Genomic DNA, 27,717 nt, shown 5'->3' on the forward strand with positions numbered 1-27,717 from the left:
ACATCCTCCATATTGCGTAGGAGTGTCAAATGAACCCATCAGCTGGATGTCAGGGCTCAGAGCAGCCCACTAACACAGACACATACACATGCTCGCAGACGCACATATTTTCCCCCTGTGAATGGCTCTATGAGAGCTTGGCAGCATATGGATCCAAAATAAAGAAATATGCTGTCTTCTTTTCATTCCACTGTGGAGAAGGAGGGGTAAAAAACAAAACAAAGCAAAAAACCCCCCCAAAAAACACAGTCAAGTTCTGCCAGGCTCCATCTATGCTTTCTCCTAACAGCCTGTGACGGCCTTAATGGTCACGATGAAATCTGCCGTTTTTGTGCCTCCACGTGAGAGACTGCTGTGGCAGTGTTTCCTCGGGGCCCACGTAAGCGTGGCGCATCAATGGCACGACTCTTGTCTTGCTGCGTCATTAGGAGACGGGGCTAATGATGCCACGCTGACATTTATTGACCCATCTCCCCAGGTAACCGGCGAGGCCCCGTTCCTCTTGCTTGTTTTGTGATGCAGCTCCTCTCTGAAGCAAACGAGTTAACGCGCGGTGGCATTTATGCGTGTGGTGCTTCCAGTAGATTGTTTTTTATGAGTGATAAATCCATTTAAGGAGCTACCAGGAGGAGATAAAATATTCCCCAAACAGGCTACTTCTTGGGCACATTTGCCTGCGGCTCGTCATGATAGTCTGAAGATGCAATGTGTTTTTCGCTATCATAAATATTCTGCAGCAAGTCAGGGAGGAATTTTAAGTATTGAGCCCATTGAAATGTAATATTTTCTATTACTTCCTGGCTCGCAGAGAAGCTGTTTAGTGTGTTTGAGTGGAGATGTGGTAATATGTGAGGATACTTTGCTTCAAAAGGAATAAAAGTGGAAGCAGGTGCTAGGGAGATTGTGAACGTGTGTCTGCCTTCATGCTTAGGAGATAGGGCTGGGGATGATGTTTGTGGGTTAGCGTGTGCGCAAAAGGCCAAGCAGTTTCCCTTACGAGGTACGACCTCTGTGACCTTTGTGGTGCACGTTGGATCAAGTGGCTTTTATTAACTCACCCAAGTGGCCTCATCTGACCGTGTGACAGACGTTAATGTGGAGGGGAGGAGCAGGCCCGGAAGTGTCTCTACGCTTCACAGCGTAGAGGTTCTGCGATTCTTGCCGTACCTTTTCATCTCAGCAGATGGTGTGCAAAGAAATGAGGCGCCAGTGTGCAGACTGCACACATTAGTTTAGTAACATCTAAAGCCACACACCAAAGGTGGAGAGAACGCTGGAGAGAAAGCCAGGAGGGGATACGGCGCCTCTGAGATCAGTGTGTGAGCTTTAACTTCCACACAGTTAAAGGCCTGTGTAATAACCGAGCCCAGATGGGAGGGGGGGGAACCAACCTCTGCATGCTGATGCACAGGCGCGTTTTTTTTTTTGGGTCTCCACGGACCCACAATCTCATATTGGATTAAACGAGCTGCAGCCGAGGTGGAAAAGTGATGAAGAACACCCGTGTTGTATTTAGAAGGAAAACAGTTAGAGAGTTTCACTTTTGATTGGCAGAAAATTTTCGCCGTGAAATATATTCAAAGTTATTCAATTTTTTATTTTTTTGAAGAACAGGAAAGGCTCCTGGCAGAGAATAAATGATGAACTTTTTTTTTAAAAATCCCTTAGCTGTTGATGCAGCCCAGGAGTGTGAGAGGTACTACTCCTTTTCATTATCTGTTCGAGACGCCACTGTTCCTCCTGCAGCATCGGTACCAGTCAACGCTCTGTGGTGACAATCTCCTCCATCTTTCTCTTCCTCCTCTTCCTCCCCTCTCTGTGTCACTCTCCTGCCAAATCCACAGGCAATTTTATGGACACAATGTTCCCTTTTTGTGATGTCTAATTGTCTCCAAGAATATTAATATTACATTGGTAATCCTTTTGACACATATATTACAAATGGGAAACCATTTCTTATAGAATGAAAAGGCAATTTACAGGAGGCAAATTGGATGATGGCAAGCAGATTTGTAATGCCACGGGTTAGGCAGCATAATGGATTTGGATGCCACCAGACTGTGAGATGAGTGTCATTAGCCTGTTGCCCTGGAGACACACAGTCATAAAAATAACTTCTCCAAGGCAAATGGCTACGTTTTTATGTAATTCAATTTGAACTCTTGGCTCTGCGCTCGTCAGGAATAGCCTCACACACATTTACACATTTAGCCTGTCAACAATTTGGGCTGAGAAATTAACGCACTTTATGACAGTGTATGTTTGGTTCATGATTCTCCGGTTATTTTCTTTTGCACACAGGACACCTTGCCTGCATCGCCAGAAGCTACAACACCCACACCCGTGTCCACGGTGTCTCAATATGCCTGCCAGAGACGGACCACCACAAAGAACAACAACAAGATTTTCACGGTGGGAAATTGCTTCTCCGGCCTCACTCTGAACCACGCTTTTACATGTTGAGCCACCAGAGGCTCGTCGCTCTTACTTTGCAATGTAAAAAGCTCCCCTAATCTGTTCTGCTCTAATTGGATGGCTGGCTCGCTTCACTCACGGGCGTTCTGACACAACTCTCCCCCAAAATACATTAACCTGCAAATGAGTAGCATCTGCAGCTGCGGCACGTTCGAGGTGCAACAGCTGACATGCCTGCGAACCCTGGCACAGGGGCTGGCACGGACACGCCCAGAGGCGCTGCGTTACGCTGAAATGGGCAGCGGACGTGACACTCCTCACAAGCGATGATGGATCTGTGCCTTCGCCATCTGGTGTGGGCGGGTGAAGGAGGGAAGGACAGAGGGGTGGGTAAATTGGGCTGCTGAAGAAGGGTTCGCTCAGGGTACCCGACAGAATGGGAAAGTAGTTAATTGGCGTAAGTGTTGATGAGTGTGAAAGGAAGAAACGATGTTGCATTAATAACAGCAATGTAGCTGAGGGTGTTGAGAGCATCAGTCAGAAAACAGAAACAAGCCAGTGTCAGCAAACATTGCGTTTACCAAACTTCGTCAGCTATTGTCGAGTGGAACGCATTTGGGGTTCTGACCCTTGCTTAGAGAAAACAGTTTAAAGAGCTTGCGTTGGGGCCTTCTAACTTCTGAGCAACATTGTCTGACATTTTGTAGGCTAAACAATGAATCTCAAAAGTAATTTGCCGTGTAATGAATGGCAGATTAATCCATAATGAAAATAGCAATTACTTCTAAATTTAATAGTGCTACTGTGACCTGAAGGAACTTAAAAGAAGAAATGGAGAATGTATGCAGAAACACATCATTATTTATTTCCTCTTTTCTTTTTTTGGGCTGTCACAGAAGCACTTTTTTGTAACTAAAACTGGATGTGAATATGAATTTGAAGTTTTAAAATGTGCAATATTACCGTAAACTGAGTGGCTATGTGTGTGTTTATGTGGGACTGCGGAGACCCACTGATGAGTTTCCGTAAGACGTATTAAGCACAGCTCGCAGAGGGCCTGTGGAGCATCTGTTTCATAATGACTCTTTACTTCCCACTGATGGCAAATGTACATAAAAGATGCACACACGTGTATGGATATTGGCCCACATGTACGTTCATGCGTGTGCTGCAACCTTCTAACACACACGCACAAAAGCACACGTGTTTTCCCACATGGACGAGCAGTTACAGATGTGCATACCCACCTGCGTCTCACCTGGGGAGCATTGCTGTTCAATTTCTTATCTCCCCAATTCTTTCCACAGCATTAACTGCATAATTAGCAATCCCACTCAATTTCCCTATCACAGGGATTAACTCATTATCTCTGCATAAGGAAGGCCACATCAAAGCAGAATTTCTGATTAAAGTAAAAGGTTGTTCTAGCTGTGGACCTGAGAAAAACCACAGGTACAACTCCCCATAGTTAAGAAATATTTTAACTATCCAAATTGTAGAGAAATAATAATACTAATAATAAAATTTTGCCTTGTCCTGTGACTGGAAACCAATCACCTGTAGTGACAGTGCTAAAGAGCAGCAAGCTATTGATCCACATTGGTGAAGTAATCCTTGATCGGTCCTGCTGTCTGCCTGATTGCAAGGGGCAGTAATGATGTAACCTTGTGAATACCCATCTAATGAAAAAGCCTTTGAGTGTGTGAATTAGGGCTTTTGCCCTTAATACCAGTACTGACTATGAACCTGACTGTGGTAACAACTACACCAATCAGACATAACATTATGCCCACTGACAGATGACGTGAATAACACTGATTATCTCTTAATCACAGCACCTGTTAGTGGGTGGGATATATTAGGGAGAAAGTGAACATTTTGCCCTGAAAGTTGATTTGTTAGAAGCAGGAAAAATGGACAAGCATGAGGATTTGAGCAAGTCTGATGAGAGCCAAACTGTGATGGCTAGACGACTGGGTCAGAGCATCTCCAAATCTCCAGCTCTTGTGGGGTGTTCCCGGTCTGCAGTGGTCAGTATTAGAGGGCGATATGGCCAAAAATATTTATCACGATATATATTTGAAAATTTGCGATAACGAGATAACTGACGATATAATTGATGCGAGACAAAATACAACTCCACAACTTTACTAGCGCAACCCCCCCATCCATTTATTTTCACTTAAACAAGCAGCTGTTTTTTATGCGCATTAAAGCTATATAAAAATTTAACAGGCATTTCCAGTAGAAATGGGCTGACATATCCTGAGCATAACCATGTATAATATCCACTAAAGTTAAAAAGAGGTGCTTTGCAACATTAAACTGCAGTGTGCCAAATAAAAAACGTCAAATACGTATTTTTCGGACCATGAGGTGCATGGGATTATAAGACACATTAAGCGAAACAAAGCAGTCAGATAAATCAAACTTTATTCAACTCATTCTTCTTGCTTCCTCCACTTCCGTACCATTGATTCATTAATGATGTATTCTATCACAGCTGCTCTATTCCCATGTTGTTACAGTATATTAATGACTAACCTCGTATTGTGGATGGATTATCTCAGTTGTTCTCCTGACTGAAGTTTGGTCCATTTACAGCATCCTGCCATGTGATTGCATTTGTCTCTAACGATCAGGAACCTTCACGTTAACTTTTATCGAGTGGAAAAAAGTTAGCGTTCATCCTCCAGCTTCACTGTTTATGTTATGCTAACATAGCTGTGTCGCTAGCGATCACGTAGCACATCATTATATACCAGCTAGCCCAACTTCAGTAACCCTACAAAAGTCACTGCTGTTTAGTTTCCTGTCTTCATTTATGTTGGAAGTGATAGCAGAGCTGTACGTTTAAATTTTTTCACAAATCTCTCAGTCAGAACATGCTATATCATGTTTAGGTAACTTCCGCTAACTTCCTGCTAACTTCTAACTCCGTTAAATGTAATAAACTCTGTTTTCATGGATGCCTGGATGTTAAACTTCATAGTTACATCTGGTAAAGCAGCAATGCTGATCGTTTTATTAAAGATGAAAGAATTTAGACAGTTTTTAACTTTCAGTGATGCAGCAGTGTTCGTTTGTAGTGATGTGTTGGTCGCGAACGAAACGGCTCTTAGAGCTGAATCTTTGACGTGAACGACGCGAGCCGGCTCCTTATCGCGAGCCGTGGGTTTTTTTTTTCTTTCTCTCACCGTCTCTCTCGCACTTTTTTCCGCTTCACTCGCATGCGAGCCTTGTGCTTTGCGCTGGGAAGAGGGGGGAGGGGCGGTAGTTACACTGGCAGTAGCACAGGAACAGAGCGGGAGGGAGAGAGAGAGAAAGAGAGCCAGGGGCAGCAACCTCACATTAGAAGGGTATAGTAATCATGCACAACTATTTTCAGTTGCGGATGATAAAGGATTCAGAAAGTTTAATCATGCAGGCCCATATGACAGAGAATGTGCATCTTCTTTTGTTTTCATATCTTTATTTATATTTAATTGTGTTGTGGTTTGCAGTGTTTTGTGTTGTTTAATTTTAAATTTGTTTAAAAGGAAAAAGCTGAAAATTTAAATAGTTAAAAGTTGAACTGTGACTAGTTGGTTTTTGTATTATATGATTTATTTATTACATTTTATGTGGAGTGAATAAATAAAAGTATATTTACGGTGGCCCCTAGAGACAAAGCACGTACAAACTTCAAAACACGTAAAAACTCCAAAACACGTACAAACTTCAAAACACGTACAAACTTCAAAACACGTAAAAACTTCAAAACACGTACAAACCCTGAAGCACGTACAAACTCCAAAACACGTAAAAACTCCAAAACACGTACAAAACACAACAGAAGTGCTCCAGAGTGCTACGTGCAGTGTTGAGCTTTTGTTACCTAGTGGCTACACAAGCCAGCAAGTACCAAAGACCGCATTTGGTGTGTGGTAGTAACAGGTAAATGAACTTTTTTTTTTTTTTAATTATTTGAATATATATGATTGCTTGTGTATAAATACACAAACCATACACATATGCTTTCAATTGTGTAATTTAAGTGATCTAGGTAGCTCTGTTTTGGAAGTTCAGTTAACTCTAGGAATGTGTTTTGAAGTTTGTACGTGCTTTGGAATTTGTACGTGCTTTTTGGAGTTTGTACGTGCTTTGTCTCTAGGGGCCACCACATATATTTATATATAAACATATATAAATAAAACCACTTTTTTTTTTACATTAGTAATTCCTTTTGTGCATAATTTTATATTATTGTTAATAATAAATTAATTAAAGCAACAAATCAACCTGAAGAGCCGGTTCGGATCCAAAAGAGCCGGAAATCCCATCACTATTCGTTTGACTTTGGGGCCTGAAGGGGATGGAGTTTAGGACCCAGATTACTCCCAGATTTACGAGCACCTTAGTCCGACAAATACGGCAATACGGCTTGCATGTTCTACAAAAAAAATGTGCTTTGGTGGGTATCTGGCGGACAAACACCAAAACAGTTGCATATGACTGAAGTGGCACCATTTTTACAAACCAATTCTGGTTCATCTGTTTTACTCAACGATCTGCCATGCTTTTTCGGCCATGTGCGTATGAAAACAAAGGCACTGCACATGTGCGTATTACCCATTTTCTATCGTGATATTTCATTTTCTTATCGTTGCCTAACATTGTACCGGTATTACCGTGAACGGTATAATATGGCCCAGCCCTAGTCAGTATAAAGTGGTCCAAGGAAGGCACTGCGGTGAGCCAGGAACAGGGTCATGGGCGGCCAAGGCTCACTGACAGTGGCGGTCCTAGCCTGTTTGGCGCCCTGGGCGAACACTCCCTCTGGCGCCCCATCCCCACACCCACTGAACTTCGAACTTTTCTTGTCCATCTTCCATTGGTTTTAATTTTGCACTCCAGTATGAAAACCCATCCCCCAACTCGAGGATCACCACAACATAACCTAATAGACTTACACCTTAATTCACAGATTCACTTTGTCTAGGGTTTATTTCTGGGATTTCACACAACCCAGGATTCAAGTCATGAATACATAATGGGCTTGGATTTACAACATTATGATTGAAATGTGCTCTATTTGGAATGTGCTCCACTTTCGTCGGGTTATGTGTGTGAGACTTTAAATCATCAAACTGTAAATTATAAATTTTAAATTGTTATTGATCCCTTTACCCCTAGTCCTAAAGTGTATATTTATTTTCTTACTCTTCTTATATATATTGTTTGTTTACTTGCACTGCTGTAACTGGAGCCTCTTCGTCTCGTCTCTCTATATACTGTACTGTATGTAGCGGAGATGAAAATAAAATTTGCTTTGACTTCAGCACAGCAGCAAGCAGGCGCATCGAGGGCTCTCGTGCTCACTTTTCGCATATAGAATTTCGAAAAAAACATCGGTGCAAGTTATAAGTCTGTATCATAATGTCTGGTGTTTTCGTGTTTGTTGGTTTGTTTTTATTTTGCGAGTTGGTTATTAGATGCTGCTCCAGCCAGCCAGAGAATCCCCCGCCGCCCCGCCCTCTCCTCCCTGTGCAGCAAGCAGCAGGCGCACCTCGCAAACGGAGGGCGCCCTTACTCCCAGCAAATGGGCGATAGAAAACCGATCGGTGCCTATGCCGTTCCCAATATGCGCTGGCATGATGTCAGGGCAGCATGAGTATGAGCAATTTTTATTTTTATTTTTTTGCCGATGCCCGTGATGCCGCCCCCACCACGATGCCGCCCCGGGCAACCGCCCGTGTCGCCCGTATCAAAAACCGCTACTGCTCACTGATGCATGTGGGGAGCAATGTCTGGGTCATGTGGTCTGATCCAAGGGACTACTCAAACTGCTGAAAAAAGTTAATGCTGGTTCTGATACAATGGTGATGTTTGGGTAATATTCTACTGGGAAACCTTAGGTCCTGCCAGCTATATGGTTGTTAGTTTTACATATACGAACTATCTAAACACGGTTGGAACACTATCCAACACCATGTACACTTTTTCATGGTATTTCCTGATGGCTTTGACCTCTTTCAGCAAGAAAGCAAAGCTGCCTCAAAGCAAAAAAAAAAAAAATAGTCTAGAAATGATTTAAGTCAAACTCAGCACCTTAAACTTGGCCTCCTTCCCTTGATTTCCATCCAATTGAGCATGTGCTGGACAAAGAACTTCACTCCAAGGTTACCCCACCTTACAACTTAAAGGACTTAAAGGATATGTTGTTAACATCTTGGTGCCAGATACCAGAGGACACCTTCAGGGTTCTTGAGGAGTCCATGCCTTGATGAGTCAGGGCTGCTTTGGTAGCAAAAGGGGGGATATGGTTAGTGATAAATCTATTCTTTGTGGTCACTAGGCCTGTGTGGTAGCTTTGAGTCGCTAGGGAAAAACTGTTTTTTTAATATACTGGTTTTAAAGTCCAAAAATCTGCTCACAATTGCCACAGAAACCCAGTGTTTGCATAGATAGCGTTAGCTTGTCTGAAAACACTTACTGACTAACCACTAAGTGGTAGTAAAACTAGAAACAGTTGTGATGTGAAACGGAGAAGGTTCACTTTTAAAGTTAAAGCTCTGCTTTAGTGCTAAAACCAACAAGTTCCAGTCATTATTTGCAGTAGCGGTTTTTGATACGGGCACACGGGCGGTTCCCCGGGGCGGCATCACGGGCATCGGCAAAGAAATAAAAAATTACTCGTTCTCATGCTGCCCCGACGTCATGCCAGTGCATATTGGGAATGGCATAGGCACCGATCGGTTTTCTATCGCCCATTTGCTGGGAGTAAGGGCGCCCTCCGTTTGCGAGGTGCGCCTGCTGCTTGCGGCACAAGGAAGAAGAGGGCAGGGCGCTGGGGGATTCTCTGGCTGGCTGGAGCGGCATCTAATAACCAACTCGCAAAATAAACAAAATGAAAACAGACCAACAAACACGAAAACACCAGACATTATGATACAGACTTATAATTTGCACCGATGTTTTTTCGAAATTCTATACGAGAAAAGTGAGCGCGAGAGCCCTCGGTGCGCCTGTTTGCTGCTGAAGTCAAAGTAAACTTTATTGTCAAATCCGTTACATACAGTACACTGTATAGAAAGACGAGACGACGAAGCTCCAGTTACAGCAGTGCAAGTAAATAAATATACACTTTAGGACTAGGGGTAAAGGGATCAATAACAATTTAAAATTTATAATTTACAAAGGGGAGGGAGACCTGCTGCTTCCAAATAGAGCACATTTCATTTATAATGTTGTAAATCCAAGCCCATTATGTATTCATGACTTGAATCCTGGGTTGTGCAAAATCCCAGAAATAAACCCTAGACAAAGTGAATCTGTGAACTAAGGTGTAGGTCTATTAGGTTATGTTGTGGTGATCCTCGAGTTGGGGGATTTGTGTTCATACTGGAGTGCAAAATTAAAACCAATGGAAAATGGACAAGAAAAGTTCAAAGCCATCAGGTGCTCAGTTTAGAAAAAAGAGAAAAGAAGAGGAGGAGAAACGAGCAAAAGATACAGCTAAGCGGATGTGTTATTGGATAATGGCAAATCATCCTGAAACAATCAGAATCAGAATACTTTATTAATCCTTAAGGAAATTATGTGGGTTACAGTTGCTCCAAAAAAGAAATGGTAAAAATAGTAACAGTAACAGACTAAACTCCAAACAATAAATTATGTTACAGATTTTAATATTAATTAGTCATTGTCAATTGTTGATTTGTCCTGTTCTCATTGTATGATGAATTATGATGGCTGTTTGGTAGCCGTTTGCATACTATGCATACTCTCTCTCTCTTCATATGTGTGTGTGTGTGTATGTTTCTCTGGTGAAATTCAGTATGGTTCCGACAACAGTTTTATGTTAATGTACAATCCTTAACATGTTTTATGTGTGTGTGTGTGTTTGTGGGAAACACAAAGCGAGTGTTCGCCCAGGGCGCCAAACAGGCTAGGACCGCCACTGATTATTTGGATGGTGAAAGGTCTCCATTTCCAGTTTGTGTCGCACCCTTCGCAGTTTGCCCACCACTACGTGAGTAGTTGTTGTGTTTGCAAGCAATTTGGGCATCTTCAGTACAATCTGCTACCGAAGCAATTACAGGGAGGTTTTTTTGATGAAACCTTGTTTACATTTTTGTGACCAAATTTACCTAGTGACTGCATGCAACCTTGGGGAGTAAGGTTGGTGGAGTAATGCTTATTTTTTTCCTATTTACTGGCTGTTACCAGGCAGTCACTAACCAGTTTCCATGCCTGTGTGACTGGTCACAAAGGGAAATTCCAATCTTCCAATCCTGAGAATCTGAGGTATTATGTTACTTAACATGTAACAATTTGCACAGTGGCATTTGTTGGTTGGCAGCCTTGGCATTAAATTGTCTGCCTGGCATTGATGGAAAGTAGCCAAATATGGATCAATGTTGCTCCTTCATGGACGTTTTCAATAACAAGTACTTGAAAAGTTCACTCTTACTCATTAGCGAGTTAGATGTCAGCTGGCAGCACTGTCAAATAGTCTCAGAGGAGAAGCTTGTATAAAGGCAAGGAGAATTGGTAACTCTAAAGCTTTTGTAATGTTTCTTATAAAGTGATGTTAATATGCAGAAGAGCTACAGAACACACTGACATTATTATCAGATTATAAAGCAGCCGGCATGGTGGCGCAGTGTTTTGCTCTGCAAGAAGGTCACAGGAAGAAGGCCCTGGGTTCAAATCCAGTCTTGGGCCTTTCTATGTGGAATTAACTGTCAATTGACTGTCGTTGTGAATCCGAGTTATTGTTTTTGGTATATACACTGCTGTGTGCCATGGCTAGCCAGTGCTACCGTCACTTAGCAACCACTCAGCAACATAATACCTTGTAACCAAAAATAAAAGTGAAAGACAGCCTCTACCAGTCAAGCATTTGCATGACTCTCAAAATCTGAGCTTCACTATGGCGCTTTAGCAATTATTCAGAAGATTTGCATATTACATATAATGTTTTTACCACTGTTCCCTTCAAGGTCATTTCCTTGCACAGTCTACACCAATTCGAGTGCTGGTGCTATTTTCAGATCACTCCCTGGAGGTCAAGTTCTAAAGACATACATACCTCCAACTTCTGCAAATATCAGTTTCAATCTGACCCGACCTTCGAGGATCGTAACTGGTGATAAGTGCCTGGTGTCCAGCTGTGACCCAGAGACCAAACAGCAGTAAAAGAGCCCAGAGTTACCAATCCTGAAGAAGGTTAGAAGGTTAGGATTGGGGGCATCACAGATTTCTGAACTTTAGATTCAAATTCTACAATCGGACTGCCAAACTCAGTTTTACTGAATGTCCTGAATGGCCTCAAGAGGAACACTGAGAACAGAGGACCTGAACTGTGGCATGCTGTGCTTGCTCATGGTACATATACTAGTTGCAGGATTGGATCCCTCACAGTTATCCTTCCCTAAGTTGACACAATGCAGGTGATAACGTTAAACGCGCCATTGGAAATGGTTATAAAGGGAATTCCTGGGAGTGACCTAAGGACTTTTTCCCACCTATAATTCATTTAATCTGGTCCAAAGGCGTTAATGAGTTTGTAAACTTGTAGCTTTTCCCCGTGGTTTGTTTTGTTTTTTTTGTTTTTTTTTTTACACATGAATAAATCCAAGTGGCTCAAATTACATCACTAAAAGCCACGTAAGAGTGTTCAGCCTGCTTATTGGCCAGATGTGTCTGGAGCAGAAGCAACAAAAGTAAATATAAGAAGAAGGTGTTGTGTAAGAAAACAGAGAGTTTGCATTCATTGTACGGCTAATTGCCTTCTCGCACATCCCTTTGCACATCCATTAGTACCTTCTTGCATTGAGAATACAAAGCAGACGCTGTTACGGGATGTTTTTTAGCTCAAACTTGTAACATACACCTGGTAGTTAGTTCGGATCGGGGTCGGATTATGTTCACACTAAAAACAAACCACACTTGAGTTGTTTGGAACTGCACTGAGGCTACAACCCACAAGTTCTGGGTCTATAGGTTCAATTTTACTAGCTCCACAAAATGAAGCTAACAGGCTGCAACATATCTGCGTGGATGTTTAAAAATGTTTCTAAGACTTCTAAATTCCCCTCCTGATGCATACGTGCCCGAAAAGGGTTTTTCTTCCAAGCAGTCACTGAAAAACAGTCAGTACATTTTTCCTCACAAAGCATCCCAAAGTAGGTAAAATAAATCTTTCATTAAATTTGATGGATTTGGTTCATTAAGGAAGAAAAGACATATGATTATTTAACCTCCGTAGTGCAAACCAATTATAAAGTCAATTATTCTTTGGATATTTGGAAAATGTTCCAAAAGCCCAGAAATGCAATTTTGTGATATCATTACCCAGTGTAAAGTACAGACATACAGAGTATGAGGAATATAGGGTGAGTGGGTTTTCTAACTCAAATCTACAATAGGCCACACAACACAAAAGTAAACCTAGATACTGGTAAATTGTGGCTTTGGTGGGCAGTTTTCATTTAACTGAATCCATACTGTCTTTATGTCTGCCATCAGTTTGAGATATTAAATTAACTGTTGCAATCAAGCAGTAATCTGTAGGGATTAAAAAGATTGAGCACAGTGCTGAAAGCAGCAGGTGTTTGAGTGATCAGTTTAGTCTCCACAAGCAAGTCAGTCCACATAGACTACCCTGTTAAAATACCCAATTTTGCAGTGGAAACAAGTACTTTGCCAGCCTGGTACAGATGTGGTTTTGTCACAATAGGTATTTTAAAATTTTCACTTTTTTTTTTTTGTTTTAATGAGAAAGGTTTACTCTTCTTGGGATTGTGGCCTCCTTGATTGACAGTTGGGTGCAGACACAAACTAGTACTTATAAAGCACTTGTCTACTGAGCACTCAAAGGATTTTCCACTACAAGGTTCACTATCTTTTCCAAGGATACTTCAACACACAGACATGTGACGGTCCCCACCGTGTAGGGCAGCACGGCGGCATGGTGGTTAGCACTGTTGCTGCACCACAAGAGGGTCCTGAGTTCAATTCAGGCTGGGGTCTTTCTGTGTGGAGTTTGCATCTTTTGCCCGGGTTCTCCCCGGGTACTCCGGCTTCCTCCCACAGTCCAAAGACATGCAGTTAGTGGGGATAGGTTAATTGATCAATCCAAATTGCCCATAGGAGTGAATGTGAGTGTGAATGGTTGTCTGTCTTTGTGTGTTAGCCCTGCGACAGACTGGCGACCTGTCCAGGGTGTACCCCGCCCCTCGCCCTATGACAGCTGGCATAGGCTCGAGTGCCCCCTGCAGCCCTGAAAAGGATAAGCGGAAGCAAATGGATGGATACATTAATAAGATGCCTGAATTGTTGAACATTTTTAGAAGGCATGACTTCTGTGAAGATATATTAGAGCAACAGGCAACATGACTGGCTGATATCTTGTTGTTGTTCTATGGAAATATTTTGGGTGGAACCAAATATGGAAGTCTCCCATTAGTTCATTCTATTCAAGAATTGTGGAGTGTTGCATTACCGCTAAATATAATGTGAAAAAATGGATAGAAAGCCATAATTTCACTTACAGATAAGTAAAAAAAACCCCAATCATTTCAATCCCAGTTTCTGTGAGAGGGTGGGATTAAGTTTTTACTAAACTTTAAAACTATTGCTTACTACTCTTCTGACTACTGCAACACATGATGAGGCACACTGTGGGTGAACAACATCTGGATTTGTCTTAACATCCCCCTTTTGAAATAAAAACCCTTACTTTTTGTAGTAATACCCAAACAATAACAGAGGAAAGTTGGTCATATTTCACTATTACACAAAAGCTTTGTTTTTTTTTTCTAATCGGACAAAACCAATTTATTTAGAAAAGATACAATGTGGTGAAGCAAATAATCAACACCCAGGGGCTTTAAATGATGCAGTTTCTTCTTACAGCTCTCTATATAGGGTAATCTGTTAGACAAACAAAGGAAGTGTAGGAAAACCTGCAGTGATCTCAGGAAGGAGGGATGAAGGAGTGTATCCGGAGGAGCAGTGTATGTGTTAGTGAAGGAGGAGGAAGTGGTGGTTCAGAGTGGTGTCAGAGTCATGAAGAGAGGATGAGCATCGTCCCAGCAACAGCACCCCAGTGAGGTGTCAATCACATGCTGGCAGCAAACGGCCCTTCATTCCACAGCCATGCACTATTGATTTATTCAACCCTGCTCCCTTTTTATCTCTCACCATCTCTGCCTCAAACTCTTTTACTCCCACATTACTTCTACATGCCCTTTTCTTATGTCTAACACCACCCTAGCCACCTACCCATTCTTCCTGTGCTTTCTCCCACTCTCGCTGTCTTGCTGTGACTGGGAAATTCACAGCTTACTTACGCACATAAGTCAAGTTTACACTCTCTCTTTTTTCTATCTGCTTAGCCTCCAATTTTCTGCTGTCATATGTTCACTATAAGTCTGATGCAGAGTGTTAAAAAAAATCAACACTTATGTCTTGGGTGAGCATCGGTTATTTTTTTTCTGATGGTAGCACACATGCGTGCACTTATCGGCCCCTTTTGTGCATCGCTTGGACACTAATTGGATCGGGATATAGGGAATTTTGGAAGCTGGATCAACACCTTGGGCTCTATTTTGTGTTTTGGGAGCTGGTTCCCGGGCAATTTTTGTGATGTATGGGGTGAAGTTGGCTGCTGCTGTTAAAGAGTACAGTTGCCATTTAATGCTCTGGTTGACTGGTGTATAACCTCAAGCAGATATATACCAGCAAACACAGGGGAGGAGAGGCAGGGAAGCTAAACATCTTGACTTCTTTCTCTTGCAGCACAAGACCTCGAGTGCATTGATAACACTGACATGTCACAGATGAGGAGATGGTTGGAGGGGATATTGGAGCACTGAACCTTAAATGCATCACACTGAATACATCCTTTACCCGATGGAGTTCACAACTTACAGAGGAAACAAAGAAACGGCTCAGAGAGGATCAAAGCTGGAGCAAACAGCGAGGCCCTGTCTGTGCTTGGTTTTAGAGTTTTAGAGAGACTAAAGATAATAAATATTACAAAATGCCTTAAACATCTCTTTCACAGCATGCATAAAAAGTAAATTCTTTTTTATTCATTGTTCGAACCATGAAACTTAATGTTACATGAAAAAAAAAAAAGATGGAGGCATGTGCCCGCTACCCATTCATTAGATATGGGACAGATAAAATCCATCTCTTAGATGCTAATCGTGTTAAAACTCTTCTCAGTGGGTTCTCTGACCTTCTTTCATGGTTTCTTTTTGAGCATGCGGTGAGGCGGGCTGCTGTGCGAACATGGTTTGCAGGCATGTTCATGATAGTCGGTAATGGGGGGTAAATCGGCGTGCTATATCAACGTCCCTGCACACCAAGTCTCCCTATCAGACTTAACTCCTCATTAATTAGATGAACGCAATTGCAGGGTGGATTTTTAAGCCTGCAGCGCTGATTCCACACAGCTGCTTTGACAACATGACAGTTGACAGACTGGTGCCAAGGCTCCGTGCATGTTTATGTGTGTTTCTGTATATGACACTTTAAAGTTCTAGTTTTCCACAGGTGAGATGATTGTATATATAATGACTAGAAATTAGAGCCATTTTTATGCAGTTGTGGTTAAAACTTTATCATGGGCATTAATGGGTTTTTTGTTTTTTGTTGTTTTTTTATGATTTTTCTGAACTAATCCTTTTCAAGGGTGGAATAATTACACAGCATACATCTTTAATTCTTTTATTTGTTTTATTCTGTCTCTTTCCATTAAAATTAAACTACCATAAAAGTTAGAGACATGTTTATTTGTTTTTGCAAATTCAGCAGGAGATCAAATAATTGTACATAATCTACTTACTGTACATACAGTGAGTAAATAAAGTTTATTATTAAAGCACTTTTCATAGACAAGTTGTCACAAGTGGTTTACAACAAAAGAGAATACAAGAAATTAGAAAAATGAAGTACTTTAATAGCAATACAAAATGAAGTTAAGACATGGAATGACAGACATGAACGAGTACTTTTAAAAACAGTTTCAGTCAATAAAAAAACTTACACTAAAAAAATGGCTAAACACCAAAGTTTTAAACTGATAGTTAAGATTTCACACAGTCAGCTAAATGCAGCTGTAGTGGGAGAACATTCCAGTATCTTGGAACATTGATTAAAGACTTGTTCCTTGTAAAAGTCTTTGCAAGTACAAGTAGAGCCACTGCATTTTGTATCACTTGACGATGTCAAATGGCCCTTTTCCACTAGTACCTACTCAGGTCAACTCTGTGTGGCTCGACACAGTTTTCAGGATTTTCCATTAGGTGGCAGTACCTGGTACCAGGTACTTTTTTAGTACCTACTCGGCAAGAGTTCCAAGATGATGTGATGTCAACAGACTGCATAACACCAATTGGCAAGTCAGTGGCTACACTAGAGCAGGGCTCTAGAGTTCGACCAATTTGGTCGCATTTGCGACCAAATATTTCAGTGGTGCGACTAAAAAAACATATTTGGTCGCACTGGTGCGACCAACTGTTCGGGTATTTAAAAAAAAAAACAAAAATCTCTGCAACTCTCTGTGTGGTCAACAACAGACACACATTATGCCCCTATCGTGGACTAAACCAATCAGAGATAGTCAGGGGCGGGACCTCTCTGATGGGCCGCGGTCCAGTTGAAAGTGCAGGTGGAAGAGGGAGGTCAGTAGCTTGAATAAAGCGATATCGATTCATTAAATCCTGAATCGACTTTTAAATATAACTGTGTTTTGCCAGAAACGCCAGATTCTCAGATTAAAGCTCACAAAACTATTTCAACAACCACCAAACAGCAAATGAGAGCAGCTACACGGACTCCACACAAAGACGTAAACACAGAGCGGACCCGACGCATCAGAATCAGCTTTGTCTTTCTCGGCTTTCTCACCCGACGGCCCGTAGACGGACACGCTGTCGGAGCTCAACGATTCTGATGCGTCGGGTCCGCGCTGTGTTTACGTCTTTTTGCGCTGATTCTGAGCTGCAGGTTTTGTCTCTCTCCAACCAAAATTCGCTTATTACCCACCAGTCTACCGTTGTTTACAGCGCTGTCGACCGCTGTCTTTTTCTTTTCTTTTTCTTTTTTCACTTAAATGACCTCGGACAAGAAAGCCTACTTTCTGCTGTTCAATACTGAAGAAATTTAAATTTCTTAAAATTATGCAAAATTACAGAGTATTGCAGAATATTTTTAAGGTTATCTGCTATAAAAAGCCAGACCAGGAAAATCTCCTTCATGTTTTTCTGTGTTTTATTCACAGTTACTTTCACACAAAGGCATCTGCTGTGATGTTCACAATTCTGATGAAGTCTCACATGTATCGGTACTGATAAATGATCAGAATTATAATATTTCTGACTGTCTGGGGCTAAATTGAATCGAATCAGGACTTTGAGAACCTGAATCGAATCGATTATAGAAATCAGTGATGATACCCAGCCCTAGTGAGTAGCCTAGGCCCGACAGAAGTGGATGTAGCTGTGGGTAATAAGAAAAGATGAAAAGAACTATTGATAACTTTTTTGTTAAGTTAAGGCCTGATCTGAAATTCATAGCCAGCTCTGACACGGTGCCATCAATCTTTGAATGCTGAAAAAGCAGCAGTGTATCCAGAAAACACATTATATGCTGCAATAAATGCACTGCCCAAGTGTCCCCTCTCCCCATTGCCTTTCAGCAGCATGCAACAGCAAACGGGTCATCAGAGGAGGCCAAGATGATGATTAAGTTGAACATTTTCTACAATATTGACAAAGCACTTTAAGCACAAGATTGTTAGTTAATAATTTAGAAATGAATATTGTTTGTATGGACTGCAACTTCCCCCCAAAGAAAGTGCACATGTAAAACTGCAGTGTTAAGCGATGCGGTTGAACAATTTGAGTGCGCCTAACTTTTGTGCCGGTGCGCCGGTGCGCCCATGTCAAAAAGTTAGTCTAGAGCCCTGCACTAGAATATCTCCTTTACAAAAATCAAAGCACCATTTTTGAAATGTGAAAACAAGAGAAATGGCTGCACAAAAACAACACCGTGATTCCCGAGTCTGACAAAAGCAGCAGGTATACCATCGCCATGATGTCCTCCTTTGTTGTGGTGTTCATGTCACATAGAAATGATGTCATGTGACATTCAACTGCATTGCTATAACAACCCCTTGCACATTAAGTGTAATGGAAAACGAGTCAAGCCCCATCAAGATTCTTCGAGCAGATCTAATGGAAACTAGGTACTAATGAAAAAGGGCTAAAAGAGATGGTTTACGGAAACCAGCAAACTGAACACTACAGTAATATAAACACGATAACACAGATGCACAAATAACTTTCTTGAGTTCCTTGCATGAAGGAAAGAGAGAAGTAGATTTTACATGTGAATCAACGCCAATCAAATATTATGCTAATATCTCAAATGCTGGACGTAGCATTTGCATGAAAAAGAAGCAAGATCCTGACTGATTTTAGGATAAAAATTCAGGATCATTGTCTCAGTTTTGTTGGTGTTTAAGACAGGGAGCCAGTTCCTAATTCGGGTAAACAGTGGGCTCAGGTAGACAACCTATCCAGCTGGTGAAGCTTAAAGACATACACAAGTGAATGTCATTGGCATAGAAATGTAAGAAAAACACTGAATAATGCCAAATGAAAAATGTAGAAAGAAAATAATAAGGGTCCCAGGACTGAACCTTGTGGAACTCCACAGATTATGGAGGCAAAGTCAGAGAAGAACTTGTTTATCCTAAGAGAGAAAGCCCTATCAGATACACATGAAGGAAAACAGTCTATTGGAAAGTCACATACCAGCCAACCTTAACCCTGTTTAGTAAAATCGTATGGTCAACAGTATCAAAGACTGTGCTGAGGTCAAGTCGAATGATATATGATGAATGTTATAGACCTTCAAAAGAATAGTCTCAATGAAGTACTGCTTTTGAAAACCAGACAAAATGGATACAAAATCTCCAATCTGTATAATAAGGCTCTGAATTGACTTTCTACAATTTTTTACAATAATTTGCAGACAAATGGAAATTACAAAATATGGTGAAAATTACCAATAGCGCAGGGATCAAGATTACATTTCTTTAGTAAAGGATTTACCTCAGCATGTTTAATATTGAAGGAAACACAGCCTTGCTTCAGGGAACTGTTAATAATAGACAGCAACAATGGACCAATGCTATTGAAAGTCCCAAAGGGAGGTAATTTCTCTAATGAGCATGATGAGGGTTTCATCTTGCCTATTACTGTGGTTAAGTCATTTAGTGCAATTAGAGAAAAAGAAGTAAATGACTCAGGGCCCTGAGGACCATTTTCAAGCTCAAATATATACATACATCTCCACCAATATTTAGTTAAACGTCCCTTAGAGGGTTGCACCTCAATCAGATACTTTTGGTAGCCATTAACAAGCTTCTGGCATTAATCTAGTGGGATATTTGACCATTCTTCTTGGCGAAATTGGTAAAGTTGATTTAAATTGGTTGATTTCCTGGTACAGACCAGGCTTTTAAGCATAGTCCACAAATTTTAAATACGGCTGAGGTAAGGGCTTTTGGAAGGTAATTCCAGAAAACACCCAAGTGTTGTGTTCCTGTTGTGTCCAAGTTTCAACCTTAGCCTTTGATTGCAGTTGAAGTTGAAGAATTTGGAGGTAGTCTTCCTTTGTCATTATTCTAACCACTTTGTGCAATGTACCGATAAAATTGTCAGCTTCTTTCTTAGTTGGCACCTTTTTGGTCTATGGTGAGCTAAAGTTCAATTCGCTGTGGACAGGGATGCAGGTATTTCAGCCGTTTCCAGTTCATTACTGGTTTGAGACTTAGTAGTCCCTGGGTTGTTCCTCAACATTCTACCCAATTTCCTCTCATCTGAGGGTGACAGTTTGGATGTTCTTCCAGACCTTGGGAAGGTGGTTAAACAATTAAATAACTTGTAACTTTTACTTATATACAAATGTTTGAACTGATGACTTTGGTATCTGCAGTTGTTCAGAAATAGCTTCATAAGATCTTCCTTACTTATATAAATCTACAATTGTCCTTTATAGATCATCACTTTTCTTGAACTTACTCTTTGTGTACGTCGGTCCAGGGAGTTATTTTAAATAAATCCTTTTTATTCTAGCAAAGAGAATCTTCCACTTGCAGTCAATCATGGTGACTTACCAGAAGTTAATAGGTCTTGGCTGTGTCAAATTATGAGACACTGTGGAATCTTCAGAACCACCTTGTCAGAAGATTTAAATGAGTGTACGTGTATATTTAAACCTGAACCTGAACCTAAACATGTAGACCCAATTTTAGTTTTTTCAAGACAATAAAAACGTGTGCTATACAACCATTCCACCCGCAAAAGTTTGCTCAAAAATCAGCTGAATTTGTCAAGAAATAAGCAGGGAACCTAAGGGAGCCTTTGAGTTAAAGCTGAAAGTCTAACTTCAGTCACATATTGATTGTTTGAAGTGGTGGTGTACAGAGGCGAAAATACAGAAAAGTACCCTCTTTGTTTTTAGCTCTGTTTTGGTCTCCACCAACTAAATATTTGGAAATATTTGGCTCTTTAGCTGCTAAATATTTTCTGATTTAAGTCGTGTACATTTTTCTGACAATTATTGATCACTTTTTGATGCAAAATTCCTTCGAGATGTTTGAAAGCTTTCTTTGAATCCTCCCTGCTTTTCATTCAATGATGAAATGAAGGAAGAGTTTTTTCTAACTTTTTTTTACACTTTGGATAATCTGAAGTTTACCCTGTGGTTTTTATGTCAAGTCAGATTCGGGTAGCCTCAGAGCACTGTTCCATACACATCTCCTTAAACTGCTAGTAACACATCCTTCTCACTAAACACTTGCACAATACCAATGTGCCCTTTCACCTACCCAATAACAAGCTTGCTTTTCCAATTTGTCGCATGCTGTGAGGAGAACCTAGCTTCGTGTGCGTGTGTGTTTGTGTGCTGTAAAGGGTCATTCTTTTTCCATGTGCTGCAGTAAACGGGTCACTGCGTCTCCTGGGTGAGCTGGGCTAAAGTCTTGCTGCTCACTGACCTGATGCTGCATGTCTGCACAGAACTGCGGGTGATGCATTGACCTCAGATAGCGCCTTGACTAGAGGAGAGGAAATGAAGGTCTGCCCTGAGCTCTGATAACACTGAGCTGCATTAAAGTTCAGGTCTAGGATTTCAAATTCCTTACTTTTCAATATCTGTTCTTGGAGGGGGGGTGGGGGGTGGAAGATGGATAGGCTATATGATATTAAAGTGGCATCGGCTTTTATTATTATTCTTAAACATTATTGATTCATGCACCACATAAATGGCAGTATCGCAACACATTAGAGTTAGTGTAATATGAAAAACTAACCTAAAATAACCCAGTTAAAAGCTTCTTATTAATGCTGAATTGAACAATGTAATATGAAAGGATAAATTTATGGGAGTGCATAAAAAAAGGAAAACAGAAGCATCTGTGGTCCTTTTATTACACTACACACCTCTTCACAGCACTCAGAAGTGTTGTTGATAGTGCACAGGTCAGTAAAAAGAAAGATTCCAAAAGACACAGATATTTTTTTTGTGTTTTTTAAGATGCACATCAGATGGATGCGTGAGAAATTAGAAAAAAAACATGTGCTTAGAATGAAAAACAAAGTAAAAAAAAACTCCACGTGTGAATGTACTGAATAAAATATTCCTCTGTGCTTGCCAAGTGAATGGCATGGTGTCTGCATGCAGCCTTCTTTTAAAACCTGTTTTACATAGAAAACAGCTTTGCAAGAGTTAGCCAAATTATAAATGCTACATTACATACTGTCCCAACTATACTGTTACAAGCCATTCATTATTTTTATCTAAACACACAATTTGATTTCCCCCTTCCTACTTTCTCATGTAGATAACTGAAGACATTTTGTAACTAAAGTAATAACATAATTGTGACTGTAATGTAATACTGAATTTAGTAGCAATGAGTCAGATTACTTGTTGGTGACTGAATGGCTCTTTAGCAGTTAAATATTGCAATTTCTAACAACCTTGCTCGCTTTATAGAGTAATTGGTCTAAGATATCTGGAATTGAACTTCTTTCTCACATTTGACTCTACACAAATGTGTGAGTCACTTGGTGATAAATGAATTCAAAACTACAGGGCCCTGTCTGTCAAAAAGTGTGCCGCTTTAGTCACGTGTAACCAGATCTTTTTAAGCAAACCTGGCCCTTGCTGTGGCGAAGAGAGTACTCAAATGGACAAATTTAATTGAGCACTCCAGTTTCACTCACAGTGTGCGTCAGTTCATTCAAGTCATTCGTTTTGCCCTTTGTACATGCAGCTGGAAATGCATGCTGTGACATATAAAAAAGCTTTTTTTGTACAGGTAGCAGATTTGCACATTGTCTCAGTTTTGCATTGCTGTCAATAGATAGACAATGACTTTCCAGACGGAATACTTGATATCAAAACACAGCACTTGAGTTAGTGAGCAAGGCATTGTTTTTGGAGGTATGCACAGTAAAATAGTGACAGAACAGGGATGAGCTAAAAAACTAAACACTTTTTTTTTTTTTTTTTTAAACAAGGCAATTATCACATTTATATGATTTAGTAGCACATGCTTTGGGGTTTTGGCAGGAAGAATACTCAGAGGATTTCCATGCAGCAACACATTTCTAATTTGTATCTTCTGCTTCTATAAATGAGTTAATCGTGATAATTGCATCAAATAATGTTTCCTTGTCATTCTAGACAAGCTACATTATGCCTGAGCAGCTTTAAAGCACACGGTGCTTTAAAGAATAATGCCATGTTGCTTCAATAAACCTATCTTATTTTTTCAGAAAAAGAGATGCATATTTGAAAGAAGAGTAATTCACACACAGTATTTTGAGTCCAGTCCCACCTGCTGCTCTTTTCACTCCTCACTGCACCAAACCTGCTCCATCTCCGAGTCTTTTGACATGTTTTATCATAACCCACACAACAGCATTGCTTGTTTTAGCTAATGAATGACTGCAATAATGATGATGGTCCAACTTTCCTGTGGTGACATGTTTTCCTCCGCTTGGTTCCGCAACGGTAGCCCATCACTTCAAACTGTGAAGCGGTCCAGCTGAACATGGTGCCAAATGTACTGCTGCGTGCCAGTATACTCCAATATTAGAAAGTGTGACACTTGTTTCATGAGCTCTTTTCTCTCTCTCGTCATTCTGTTAATGTTAATTAAAGGCTTAAATCTTGAGTGTGACTGATGTAGATCAAGTGTATTTTTCCTTTTCCACCTTTTCTTTCCCTTTTTTTTTTTAAACCACTACAGAGTTTCTGAGAGATTTAACCAATATAAATAATACTAATAATAATAATGAATGGCTATTTGGGATTTAGCAATGACTGTACCACCATGTGGCCATTTATTAACCACTTTCTAAGCTTTTTGAGTTAAGACGCCACAAAAAAAAAAAAAAAAAAAAATTCTTAAAGCACACGCATGAGCTTAAGTAGTATTGCTACAGTCAGATGAGGCACCCTACTAGTTTTAAGTAAATTATATGTTGCACAGCAGTATTTGGAAGATCTGTTTCATTTCACTTTTGCTTTCTTTATGTAGTGCCAATTCAAAACATTTCCCTCAAGGTACATTAAATGGCAAAGTAAAGACCCTACAATACTAAAGAAAGCTGTACAATCAAATGATCCCCTATGAGGATCACTTGGTGACAGTGGAAAGGAAAAACTCCCTTTTATCAGGAAGAGATCTCGAACAGCACCAAGAGTCACGAAGAGTCAGACATCTGCAGCCACTGGTTGATGGGAAAGAGAAGTGAGGCTTGTTAATGACACACCGTTTATAAATACAGATATAATGACTATGATTATGATTATTACTAGCAGTGATGTAATAGCACTGATAGCTGTATGTGGTGTAACTATGTATAGGAACAGATGGATAAAAATAACTATCTATAAATGCACTATTATGGATGAGTAATGATAAACAAATGATGAGTTAAGCACATACTAATGCTTAATAGTGTGTGGCATTATTTTAAAGTGCTACCCTTAAGTGCTACATTTCAATATTTATTTTTTTCTATTTAGATAAACGTCTGAACAAATTCACTCTCGTTAGTAATTGTTTCATTAACGTCTCTGTAACTGTAGCAAGATGATTAAGATTTCCTAATAAAGTGACCAGGTAGTGTATTTTACTTTTATGAAATCATGTAGGGCACTTATTACTTTTGCTATCAGTTAATTTGAGCATTTTTCCTGGAAAAACAATAAACAGCTTGTTGATAAAATGTCAGAAAAGTGCTGGGCACAGAGTTGTTTTGGTTCTGTATAATTAAGGGTGCAAAACTGAACTGTGCTCGGTTTCTGTAGTACAAAGTGGCCAATTATGGCATTAGAGTACTGTTGTTCCTTAAACAATTACCTGATTTTTTTTAAAACAGCTGTTAATAGTTTGTCTGTCTTTAAAGTGGATATGGCAAACTTGAGCATTTACAGTATATTTACCCATCATTTATGCACGTGCCTGCATCAGCCGTGTTTCCTGTGTCTGCGACCAATGCTCATGAGTAAAAAACAAAAAAAAAGACAACAAGATGAAAAACACTCATAGCCTCTTGATCAATTTGATTTTTAATGATGAAATAATGATTAAAGCAGCTTCTGATTTCAAAAATAGAGAGCTGTGAATGTGGTAGATTCTTCCTTTCTGTCAATCCAGGGTCCAAAAATCCTGCCTTTGTACAGAGAAAGTCTGTGGCTCGCCCCATGGGAGGCTGTTGTAAACAAGTGGAAAATAACAGGCTCCTGTCTGGTGTTTGCCAGCCTCTAATGTCTCTGTCCAGTCATCTTGAAGAAAAACAACATGCAGCAGGTTTCTACTGTACAGGGACGGTGACAGGGACAGGAGCAGAGACAGCCAGTACTGATAGAGGATGGGGGAGGAAACCTCTCTCCCTGTCTGGTTTCCTTCTACGGGTCAATGCATCTCGCATGTGAATGCACACCTGACATATTTTTACTTGGCTTCTCTTTTTCTTCCCAGTTTTCTCTTACTTTATTTGCAACAATTTTGCCCTGTTATGCTTTTTAATCTACATCCTTTAGGTGTGAATAAGATCTGCTTTCTTAATTATTCCTTCACCTGTACTTTCCGATTTCTCACTGCAGGATGCATTTGAAGTGCTGGCAGAGAGCCATGAATTCAATGACATGGAGGGTCCGTGCTTGGCCTTCAGGAGGGCTGCATCTGTGCTGAAGAGTCTGCCCTGGACGGTGCAGAATTTACGGGTCACAGAAGACCTGCCCTGCCTGGGGGAACACTCTATGTGTGTCATAGAGGTAAGGCCCAGTTTCACTTAATCCACAGCAGTCCAGTTAATAGCCAATGGATTTTCCCTCTGTATTTTGGTTCTGGTGTCACGTGTCACTTAAAAACTAAATATAAAGAAATGTCTAATGCCCTGAAAACTGAAACTGTTGCCCTCATTTTATCGTCTGGGTTGGATTTTCTGACAACACGTCTTTTGAATGCAACGTCGCAAAATCAAAGCTTTCAGATTAGGTGTGCAAACCATAACTCACGCAACTTCCCGGACCCTATTTATACAGTTGTGCAATGATCTAAAATAATTTGCTGCCATGAAGATACAGTTTAATATTTTGGAAACACGCTTGGAAGATGTCGGCGATGATTCGAAACACACAGCATGTGATTTATGAGCTAAAGCACTCAAAACCAATGGCCATTATTAATATTTATGCTTATGTGATATGAAGTGACAGAATTAACTAACACCAGCGTAAAATATTGACACTGATTGATCCTTTGCAATAGCAAATAAGGGATCAGTAAAGCCATTTGTATAAAACACCTAATTGAGTAGCGCATGTTGGCAACGGTCTCAAATGATTTCACTTCAAATACGATACGTTTTCTGGCAACTATTACTCCTCGTATTTTTTGCTCCTCTGCAAAGGAAGGCAAGAAAAAAACCCAAGACTTTACTGCAGTGAACAAGACCGTGACCAACCCTCTGCGTGCCCAATAGACTGTTTACATATTGACAATATCCCCACGGACCTGTGTGTGGGGGTTTGACAGTAGTTAGGCTCTAAGCATTTGAACTGTATAACAGATGTGATCACTAAGTCCTTGTGAGCGTGAAGCGACATCAGCTCACTGATGATGAGGACAAAAGCGTCGGCATTTCTTTTCCTTAATTGCAAACTTTCCAGATTGAGTAGTTTGCTATAAATTCTATACATGGACGTGTTTTGGGGTTTGACATTACATTACTGTAAAATTAATGTTTTACCAAATGTCACCTCTGCAAACACCAGGCTCTGAAATAAATCAAAATAAAATAAAGTAAGATGCAGCACATAACGGGGAGGGGGAGGGGGTGTAATTTCAGTGCCGATTGATGAGGACCCGTACGATAAATCACTATCTTTATTAATGTGCTGCTGGAAATAGTTTCCAATGAATGAACTTCTTTCTCCAGTTTCATTAGATTAAAATTCACATTAAGAAAAAAAGACACACCACATCAAGAGATGGACAAATACAAAACCTGGCAAAAGCCACTCCTCATTACCTCCACCGAGGAGGTTATATTTTTGGTTGCGTACGTGCGTGTCATTCTGTCTGTAAACACGATAGCTTGAAAAGTTTGGAATGAATTCAGGTCAAACTTTGTAGTGGTGTGTAGTGGTGTCATGTTAACAATCTATTAAATCTGGCTACGCCCACCAAGGTCTTCAAAGTCAACTTAATGGTTTAGTGGTTTGAAATGGACAAAAAGCCTTATAACTATGATTCTTGCAGTGTGGTGTGTATTGTCAACATGTAGAAAGTACTGTATAAATATAAAAGATTTAATATCACTATGACTTGACCTCTCCTTCAAGGTCAATAGATTGAATTGAAGGTCAAAGTGATAATATTGCTATATAGAGCTATTTAAAACTGTGATCTCCAAACCTACAGTCTGAAATTCAAAGAAAATCAAATTTGAATTCCTCCATAAGACCTGTTGCCAACGATTGTCATTCCACTGCTTGTGTGATGTCACATCCCACAGCCTTTTCAGCCTGTTTCCCTTCCTTAAGATCACCATTTCTGGTGAGGCTTCAGTGAACAGTAGCTGGATCAGCTGAAGGGCCAGTTGGATCTCACAGGTCCTGTGTCAGGTCTTTTCTGTTCATCTGCTGTAGTTTGTTTTTCAGACCTGCACCTTATCGTTTACCCTCTGCTTGTCCATTCTCCTCAGTTTT

At 40.5% G+C, this 27,717-nt stretch overlaps 1 protein-coding gene across 1 annotated transcript in view; it reads left to right on the forward strand.

The window, feature by feature from the left end:
• The window catches only part of dntt (deoxynucleotidyltransferase, terminal), a 103,746-nt gene that overhangs the window by 6,997 nt on the left and 69,032 nt on the right, over positions 1 to 27,717 (forward strand). The window contains exons 3-4 of the mRNA XM_063491716.1: positions 2,302 to 2,412; positions 25,609 to 25,779. Of these exons, the coding sequence (XP_063347786.1) occupies positions 2,302 to 2,412; positions 25,609 to 25,779 (282 nt within the window). The remainder of the gene's footprint in view (positions 1 to 2,301; positions 2,413 to 25,608; positions 25,780 to 27,717) is intronic.

Source organism: Pelmatolapia mariae, linkage group LG13, assembly GCF_036321145.2.
Source record: "Pelmatolapia mariae isolate MD_Pm_ZW linkage group LG13, Pm_UMD_F_2, whole genome shotgun sequence".
Classification (NCBI taxonomy): Eukaryota; Metazoa; Chordata; class Actinopteri; order Cichliformes; family Cichlidae; genus Pelmatolapia; species Pelmatolapia mariae.